General features: G+C 41.7%; 1 protein-coding gene across 5 annotated transcripts in view; it reads right to left on the bottom strand.

Moving 5' to 3' along the window:
- LOC112076066 (homeobox protein EMX1-like) overlaps nt 1–9,099 on the bottom strand; it is a 16,956-nt gene extending 7,857 nt beyond the window's left edge. Inside the window, exons 1-4 of one of the 5 annotated variants that reach the window (XM_070441167.1) lie at nt 8,575–9,099; nt 5,506–5,690; nt 825–877; nt 632–719 (exon numbers count right to left, since the gene is read on the bottom strand). In XM_070441167.1, coding sequence (XP_070297268.1) covers nt 827–877; nt 5,506–5,690; nt 8,575–8,920 — 582 coding nt within the window. In that variant the 5' untranslated portion in view covers nt 8,921–9,099 and the 3' untranslated portion in view covers nt 632–719; nt 825–826. The other 4 variants (XR_011477582.1, XM_024142948.2, XM_070441166.1 and 1 more) reach the window with 4 other exon arrangements.
- Nucleotides 9,100–9,709: the final 610 nt, after the last annotated feature.

Genomic DNA, 9,709 nt, shown 5'->3' with positions numbered 1-9,709 from the left:
CCAAGAGAGAGATTGATCATGGTGCTGTCTGTCTGACTAGATGATCATGGTGCTGTCCTCTCTGACTAGATGATCATGGTGCTGTCCTGTCTGACTAGATGATCATGGTGATGTCCCTGTCTGACTAGATGATCATGGTGCTGTCCTGTCTGACTAGATGATCATGGTGCTGTCCTGTCTGACTAGATGTCTGGAATGTGTCGGCAATGTAGTCTGGAAGGAACAATGTAGTCTGGAAGGAACACCATCTAGATCAGACATGAGATCAGAGAAGCTGTAGGATGGAACACCACCTACATAGATCAGACATGAGATCATTATGTAGGATGGAACACCACCTACATAGATCAGACATGAGATCATTATGTAGGATGGATGCAAGTCAAGTAACATAAAATTCTGTTTTTCTTGTAACATGTCATTATACTTCATAACTTTACATAATAACTAGCGTTTACGTTGGTCCTCTTGTGTTCCAAAAGGGGACACATGCCAGGGTTTAAGGAGGGGGGGGGTAAAGGGGCGTCCAGGGGGTAGGCCATAGGGCCAGGGTTGGGGTCTTAGTCCAGTCCGACGTCGATGTCCTCGGAGATGCCCTGCTTAGTGACAAGCCTCCATCTGTTGATGTGGTGGTTTCCTTTCTTCTTCTGGTGACAGTCAGGCCCCTCCATCTTCTGTCTCTTGTACTTTGTCCTCCTGTTCTGGAACCATACCTTCACCTGGGGAGGAAAACAGGGACATTAGAGACATCTATGTTCTGGAACCATACCTTCACCTGGGAGGAAGACAGAGACATTAGAGACATCTATGTTCTGGAACCATACCTTCACCTGGGGAGGAAGACAGGGACATCTATGTTCTGGAACCATACCTTCACCTGGGGAGGAAGACAGAGACATTAGAGACATCTATGTTCTGGAACCATACCTTCACCTGGGAGGAAGACAGGGACATCTATGTTCTGGAACCATACCTTCACCTGGGAGGAAGACAGAGACATTAGAGACATCTATGTTCTGGAACCATACCTTCACCTGGGGACGAAGACGGAGAAGGTTGTATTTTATTGGACAGTTTCCTCGGGCTAGGGGGCAGTATTCGGAAGTTTTGATGAATGAGGTGCCCAAAGTAAACTGCCTGTTACTCAGGCCCAGAAGCTCATGCTCTCACTTCATTCTGAAGTATTAGTCGTCATACAAGCAACACTCAACCCTGACAAGTTTACAAGCAACACCCAACCCTGACAAGTTTACAAGCAACACTCAACCTTGACAAGTTTACAAGCAACACTCAACCCTAACAAGTTTACAAGCAACACTCAACCCTGACAAGTTTACAAGCAACACTCAACCCTGACAAGTTTACAAGCAACACTCAATCCTGACAAGTTTACAAGCAACACCCAACCCTAACAAGTTTACAAGCAACACCCAACCCTAACAAGTTTACAAGCAACACTCATGTTGTAATTAGGATCCTATTGATGTGAGTGCAGATTCCTTTCACCGTGATATCCTCACAAAGTTAGGTTGCTTGCAGTTAAGCCATACTTAACCATTAATGAATAGGAAATTATTACGTTTTTTGCATTCAACAACCATATACTATTTCAACAACAATATTTCTTAGATGACAGCCCTATTCGTCCTTTATTGCTATAGTGGCCTGTTAGATTCTCCTAATAATAATTCCTTTGGTGAAACCAAATGATTAACTTGACATTGTGATACTCTTCCACTGTTCACTAGAGAGCTGTCGCTAGGATGCTGTCGCTAGGGATCTGTCGCTCGTTTTTCAGGATAGGATTTATTATTAGGAGAATCTACTGTTTATACAGTACATTTGGAAAGTATTCAGACCCCTTGACTTTTTCCACATTTAGTTACATTACAGCCTTATTCTAAAATGTATGTTTTTTTTATTAATTCATCAATCTCAACACAATACAGAAAAACAGATTTTAGAAAAATGTTTGTAAATGTATTAACATTTTTAAAACAGATATCACATTTACATAAGTATTCAGACCCTTTATTCATTACTTTGTTGAAGCATCTTTGGCAGCGATTACAGCCTCAGGTCTTCTTGGGTATGACACTACAAGCTTGGCACACCTGTATTTGGGGAGTTTCTCCCATTCTTCTCTGCAGATCCTCTCAAGCTCTGTCAGGTTGGATGGGGAGCATCGCTGCACAGATATTTTCAGGTCTCTCCAGGGATGTCCGATCAGGTTCAAGTCCGGGCTCTGGCTGGGCCACTCAAGGACATTCAGAGACTTGTCTCGAAGCCACTCCTGCTTTGTCTTGGCTGTATGCTTAGGGTCGTTGTCCTGTTGGAAGGTGAACCTTCACCCCAGTCTGAGGTACTGTGCGCTCTGGAGCAGGTTTTCATCAAGGATCTCTCTGTACCCTGCTCCATTCATCTTTCCCTCGATCCTGACTAGTCTCCCTGTCCCTGCCGCTGAAAAACATCCCCACAGCATGATGCTGCCACCACCATGCTTCACCGTAGGGATGGTGCCAGGTTTCCTCCAGAGGTGACGCTTGGCATTCAGTCCAAAGAGTTCAATCTTGGTTTCATCAGACCAGAGTAAAGGGTCTGAATACTTATGTAAATTTGATATTTCCGTTTTTTATGTTTAATGAATGTGCAAAAAATCCGGAATTGTGTGTAGATTGATAAGGGAAAAACGACTTAATCAATTTTAGAGTAAGGTTGTAACGTAAGAAAATGAGGAAAAAGTCAAGGGGTCTGAATACTTCCCGAATGCAGTGTACGTGTCACTATTTCACTGTAGGCTGTACGTGTCACTATTTCACTGTAGGCTGTACGTGTCACTATTTCACTGTAGACTGTACGTGTCACTATTTCACTGTAGACTGTATGTGTCACTATTTCACTGTAGACTGTATGTGTCACTATTTCACTGTAGATTGATGCTTTATGCTGTAACTAAATTAGATAGAAATTAGATATATATTTTTTGTTCAGACGGCTAGATTAGCAGGCTAGATTAACAGCCTAGATTAACAGCCTAGATTAACAAACTAGATTAAGAAACTAAACTCAGCAAAAGAAGAAACGTCCTCTTACTGTCAACTGCGTATATTTTCAGCAAACTTAACATGTGTAAAGATTTGTATGAACATAAGAAGATTCAACAACTGAGACATAAACTGAACAAGTTCAACAGACATGTGACTAACAGAAATGGAATAATGTGTACCTGAACAAAGGGGGGTCAAAATCAAAAGTAACAGTCAGTATCTGGTGTGGCCACCAGCTGCATTAAGTACTGTAGTGCATCTCCTCCTCATGGACTGCACCAGATTTGCCAGTTCTTGTGAGATGTTACCCCACACTTTCACCAAGGCACCTGCAAGTTCCCGGACAATTCTGGGGGGAATGGCCTTAGCCCTCACCCTCCAATCCAACAGGTCCCAGACGTGCTCAATGGGATTGAGATCTGGGCTCTTCGCTGGCCATGGCAGAACACTGACATTCCTGTCTTGCAGGAAATCACGCACAGAACAAGCAGTATGGCTGGTGGCATTGTCATGCTGGAGGGTCATGTCTGGATGAGCCTGCAGGAAGGGTACCACATGAGGGAGGAGGATGTCTTCSCTGTAACGCACAGCGTTGAGATTGCCTGCAATGACAACAAGCTCAGTCCGATGATGCTGTGACACACCGCCCCAGACCATGAAGGACACTCCACCTCCAAATCGATCCCGCTCCAGAGTACAGGCCTCGGTGTAACGCTCATTCCTAAACGCAAATCCGACCATCACCCCTGGAGAGACAAAACCGCCACTCGTCAGTGAAGAGCACTTTTTGCCAGTCCTATCTGGTCCAGCGACGGTGGGTTTATGCCCATTGGCAATGTTGTTGCGGTGATGTCTGGTGAGGACCTGCCTTACAACAGGCCTACAAGCCCTCAGTCCAGCCTCTCTCAGCCAATTGCGGACAGTCTGAGCACTGATGGAGAGATTGTGTGTTCCTTGTGTAACTCGGGCAGTTGTTCTTGCCATCCTGTACCTGTCCCGCAGGTGTGATGTTCGAATGTACCGATCCTGTGCAGGTGTTGTTACACGTGGTCTGCCACTGCGAGGACGATCAGATGTCCGTCCTGTCTCCCTGTAGCGCTGTCTTAGGCGACTCACAGTACGGACATTGCAATTTATTGCCCTGGCCACATCTGCAGTCCTCATGCCTCCTTGCAGCATGCCTAAGGCATGTTCACGCAGAAGAGCAGGGACCCTGGGCATCTTTCTTTTGGTGTTTTCATAACTGTGACCTTAATTGCCTACCGTCTGTAAGCTGTTAGTGTCTTAACGACAGTTCCACAGGTGCATGTTCATTAATTGTTTATGGTTCATTGAACAAGCATGGGAAAGAGTGTTTAAACCCTTTACAATGAAGATCTGTGAAGTTATTTAGATTTTTACGAATTATCTTTGAAAGACACCATCCCGAAAAAGGGACATTTCTTTTTTTGCTGAGTTTAGAATAAAAACTATTGTTCCAATGAAAACGCTTTAGAAGTGGAAATCACAGGCGTACAAGCCCTTTTACCTGTCCCTTTACCTGTCCCTTTTACCTGTCCCTTTTACCTGATTATGATTTAGTAAAATGATTCACTGAGCTTGACAATAAATTGTAATAGTCCAATTTTGTATCATAGGCCCTATCGCTAACAGTTGGCTAATTTCAACATAAAAATATGTGTCAATATTTGTCCTATGTAGGCTTGCAAGAAAAAGCGAATGTTTTTCAGTCGACCTAATAATGAATACGCCTAATGTTTTCAATAGCCTAATAATAATAATATTAAACCCATATACGAATTATAATTGAATATTAAAAATAATAATGTTAATAGTATTTAAAATAATGTGAATGAAGCCTGTTTAAAATCTTCATTTCACGAAGCCATGCAACAGAACGCCATGCAACACAACGCCATGCAACAGAACGCCATGCAACAGAACACCATGCAACACAACGCCATGCAACAGAACGCCATGCAACAGAACGCCATGCAACAGAACGCCATGCAACAGAAAGCATGCAACAGAAGCCATGCAACACACGCATGCAAACAGACGCATGCAACAGAAGCCCATGCACACATGGAACGCCATGCAAAAAGAACGCCATGCAACAGAACGCCATGCAACAAACGCCATGCAACAAGAAACAGCCATGGCAAACAACGCCATTGCACACAACGCCATGCAACACAACGCCATGCAACACAACGCTAAAGGGTCCCATCACTCGTATTTTGAAAAAACATACAATCATATTCTTTATTTATAACAAGTTTAATTAAAAGTTATTCAAGATATTTTATTTCAATTAAGAAGCGTGCCTCCTGACATGAATTTATCAACTCCGAATGAGTTTGTGCTGGAATTTATTTAAATGAATTTATATAGGCCTATTCCTGAACTGTGTGTCATATACATATTTCATGTAGGGTATTTTAGTAGCGTATCTCACCTGTGTTTCAGACAGACTCAGACTGTTGGACAGCTGTTTCCTCTCAGCTCCTACTACGTAATGATTATTCTCGAACGCCCGCTCAAGCCGCAAGAGCTGCGACGGGGAGAAGGCGGTGCGGATGCGCTTGGGTTTTCGGGCGAATGGGCGGTGGAGGAGCAGGCTTTCTTGAGAAACATCGTTTCCTGGGGGCAGAGAGAGAGGGGGTTTCCACATCCACAAAGTCAAAAATTGGCTATATCGTTTATGTGGCTGTGGTAACTAGTGATGACCGAGACGGAGAGAGAGGGAGAATCACACTGCGGTTTAGATTGAGTGATGTTGAGCATTCTTTTTAATGCTCTTACTGTTGAAAGTAATTACCTGTACATCGTTACAACACTGTATATACACATAATATGACATTTGTAATGCCTTTATTCCTTTGGAACTTCTGTGAGTGTAATGTTTACTGTTCATTTTTATTGTTTATTTCACTTTTGTATATTACCTCACTTGCTTTGGTAATGTTAACATGTTTCCCATGCCAATAAAGCCCCTTGAATTGAATTGAATTGATTGACGCAATTAGAACACATAGCAACACCAGGAGCGTTTTGCTCTGCAATGAGGCGGAAACGAACACGGCACAAGGCAGAGAGGGATCCCGTGCTTCTACACCTGCATTGCTTGCTGTTTGGGGTTTTAGGCTGGGTTTCTGTACAGCYCTTTGAGATATCAGCTGATGTAAGATGGGCTATATAAATACATTTCATTTGATTTGATCTTAGACTAATTCAAATTATTATTTGCCCTTTTGGTTTGAGGTTAGTTTCTAAACTCTTTATGTAGTTTGAAGGAGTCTATGAAGACTTTATAGAACTCGTTTGCATGTGCAGAGTCCATATCGACGTAGGGATCAATTTAAACTGTCAATTTGATATCGTTCCAAATAGGACTGTGTGACAAATATTTTTCATAAATTAACAATATTATTAGTCTACTTTATATTGAGAATAATGACATTAATCTTTCATCATAAATTAAAATTAGGCCAATACGTTAAATTATTATAAACATATTAAATTAGTCGAGTCTAAAAAGTTTTTTTTTTTTACAACCTAAAGAAATCTGGCTAGATTCTGAAACAAAATTCTGGTTTGAACGTTTGGGAAAAAAATAATTACGATTTTCGCACTCACTTAGATAAGATAGTGGTTTGGTTTGGATAAATTCGCAGTGGGGTTGACCGCGTAACAAAGACAATATTTCCTTTACAGATTGCCTTGTGGCCCGGTGTGTGCCGGGAAACCTTTCCAGCCGTGGGGAAATAGACCGGTTTAGGTTTGCGCTCCATTAATCTGGACCCTAGTAGCCTAAACTTTGAATAAAAACGACAGACTCCTACATATTCTATCATAGCCTAATCACATTTAATTGGATTAGCCTATAATACATGTATAATGTTATACAAATACACTAATATCAACATTATAATGCAAACTGAAGTTTCTGACATGCCATCACATTTTCCAAATGGAGTGATGTTGATGTTTAGCATTGCTTTTTAATGCTCTTAATGTTGAATGTAATTACCTGTCACCTTAATGGAATATTTGCTCTGCTTATAACTGATATTTGATGCACCACAAGTGCACGCCAAACGTGTGCCGAAACGAGGTAACAGGAGATGAAAACGGTCAATAACACAATTTACCTTCACTTTGTCATGTCGAGTTCCCTATTATTACTCATCAGCAATTTGATGTGTTCTGCAGAATGAACAAATATTGCTTGTTTCGTTTTTAAAGTTGGATTACATTATAAAGCCTGAAGCGGAGCTAAAGGCGCGTTGGTACCATGTAGGCCACTTTAGGACCATACAGGGCATTCGGAAAGTATTCAGACCCCTTGACTTTTTCCACATTGTATTACATTACAGCCTTATTCTAAAACGGATTCAATCGGGGTTTTTTCCTTATTAATCTACACACAATATCCCATAATGACAAAACATTTCACAAAAGTGTTTTTGCTTTGTCATTATGGGCTATTGTGTGTAGATTGCCCAGGGAAAAAAATATTTAATAAATTTTAGAATAAGGCTGTAATTGAACAAAATGTTGAAAAAGTAAAGGGGTCTGAATACTTTCCGAATGCCCTGTATGAACCGCTTAAGGACCATATAGTTCCCAATATCTACATTGAATATAACTTTGACAGTATACATATTAATAATAATACCACAACCTTATCGTTCCATACCTCTTATTTTTCCTGTTGTAACAGTTTGTTTGTTAATTTGTTGCTAGTATGACAATATAGGCTGAAATGGCTGAAGGCAAGGAGTTCAACTAGCAACATAAACATCCCCACTATCTGATTGACGCTTTCCCTTTACCAAAGTGTAGCCAAGGGGGAAAATGGAACGTGGAAATGTTTTTCATAAGTACTCTATCTCATATCCACTCTAGTGGAAATGTTTTCCATAAGTACTCTATCTCATATCCACTCTAGTGGAAATGTTTTTCATACGTACTCTATCTCATAACCACTCTAGTGGAAATGTTTTTCATACGTACTCTATCTCATATCCACTCTAGTGGAAATGTTTTRCATAKGTACTCTATCTCATATCCACTCTAGTGGAAATGTTTWRCAWAKGTACTCTATCTCATATCCACTCTAGGTATTGTTTATGTTCACCTGTGGCTGAAAAAGTTGAGTTATAAAGCCTATGCATCGTAGTCCCATAACACCACAATCATTTTGTAATAAAGACAAACATTAACTGATGATTAACATACATGAAAATGAATGATTTAACCCCGCCATTATTGCAGCCTAATTGTTGTCAATCATTCGTCTGTTAAATTGACATCTCTGCAGTGTAGGTCACAGTTTAGTCCTTATTGTCAAAAGTACAAGCAAACCAGCCAGAGGCATTCATTTATCTATTAACCTGGAAATTGATTTGCTTGACATTAGCTATAATTATTGATAGGCCTAAGTATTAAGACTGAGAAATGATTCAATGTAATTTTAACACACACACACACACACACTCTCTCTCTCTTTCCAATCCTTTACCTTGAAATCTGTATCCAAAGAACCTGTTTCGTAAATCCCATGGGTAGAAGTTGAGTGGGTCTCGGTGTTGCGTCCCAAAGAAGTGTGCAGTGTGTTGMAGGTGGCACCCTCCTAGCTGGTGGGGGTTCATGGTCAGCCCGGGGTGGTTGACCGACTCAGGGAACACCAGCTCCGGGTTCTGATACAGAGATCTGCCGGTGGGACTCTGGTACCCGTTCATGAAAGCGTCAGTGGAGTTAGAATAAGTCAGGGCCATCGGTCGYATGGGATCTTCCGTGGTTTGAGGGTTTTCTTTGGCCACTAATGATTCTATCATAAAACAACGTTTATTCACCGACGAAAACATCTTCCTCACTTCAGGTAGGGAAATCCAGAATAAAACAGAATCTTGTAAATTCCTGTTTGTTCCAGTCAAAACGGTTCCCTCAAAAAGTCATAGTGAGCATCAACGGTTACGGTAGAGCCCCCCGGACCGAGGTTCTGAGCGGGAACCTCAAGCACCTTGCGTTAGGGAGGTGAGATCCATGCACGCGCACCGGGAGGAAACGAGGACAAATCAACGTTCTGGAACCCGGAGGACTGAGATGTGCGCAAGCGCAGCAATGCTATTATAGATTGCGCTGATTGGAAGAGTACACCTGCCAATGAGTTCTCTCATGTACCTGGCGTGCGGATTTAGCAGAAGCAGGAATAGAGTTGGAGACGACGTGCAGAAAGTCATATAGCTACAATAGCTTCATATGAAACCAAATAGCCTAGTCGTGTTTTCTCGGCTGATTTTTTGGCTCATTCTGCAAAGATAACTCTGGTAAAAACATTCAGGTTGAATATCCACTCATATTTCTTGTCCTGAATATAGCCTATCACACCAAATGAATGTATAATGAAACCAGTGCTGTTTAGCCTACACGTTTGAGGATGACAGTACTTTATCCATTAAAGCGTAGCCTATAATATCAATAATATGCTTATTAAAAATATGTCAAAGCTTCTATGACATAGTATTTCTGGCGCTCCATCCTGACGTGTCTAGGTTTCCTCCTGTCTCCTCAGACCTCTAGGTTTCCTCCTGTCTCCTCAGACCCCTAGGTTTCCTCCTGTCTCCTCAGACCCCTAGGTTTCCTCCTGTCTCCTC

The sequence above is a fragment of the Salvelinus sp. IW2-2015 genome, unplaced genomic scaffold, assembly GCF_002910315.2.
Source record: "Salvelinus sp. IW2-2015 unplaced genomic scaffold, ASM291031v2 Un_scaffold3549, whole genome shotgun sequence".
NCBI classification, from domain to species: Eukaryota; Metazoa; Chordata; class Actinopteri; order Salmoniformes; family Salmonidae; genus Salvelinus; species Salvelinus sp. IW2-2015.
The sequence above is the reverse complement of the archived record's forward strand: the minus strand, read 5'-3'. Positions and strand labels throughout refer to the sequence as shown.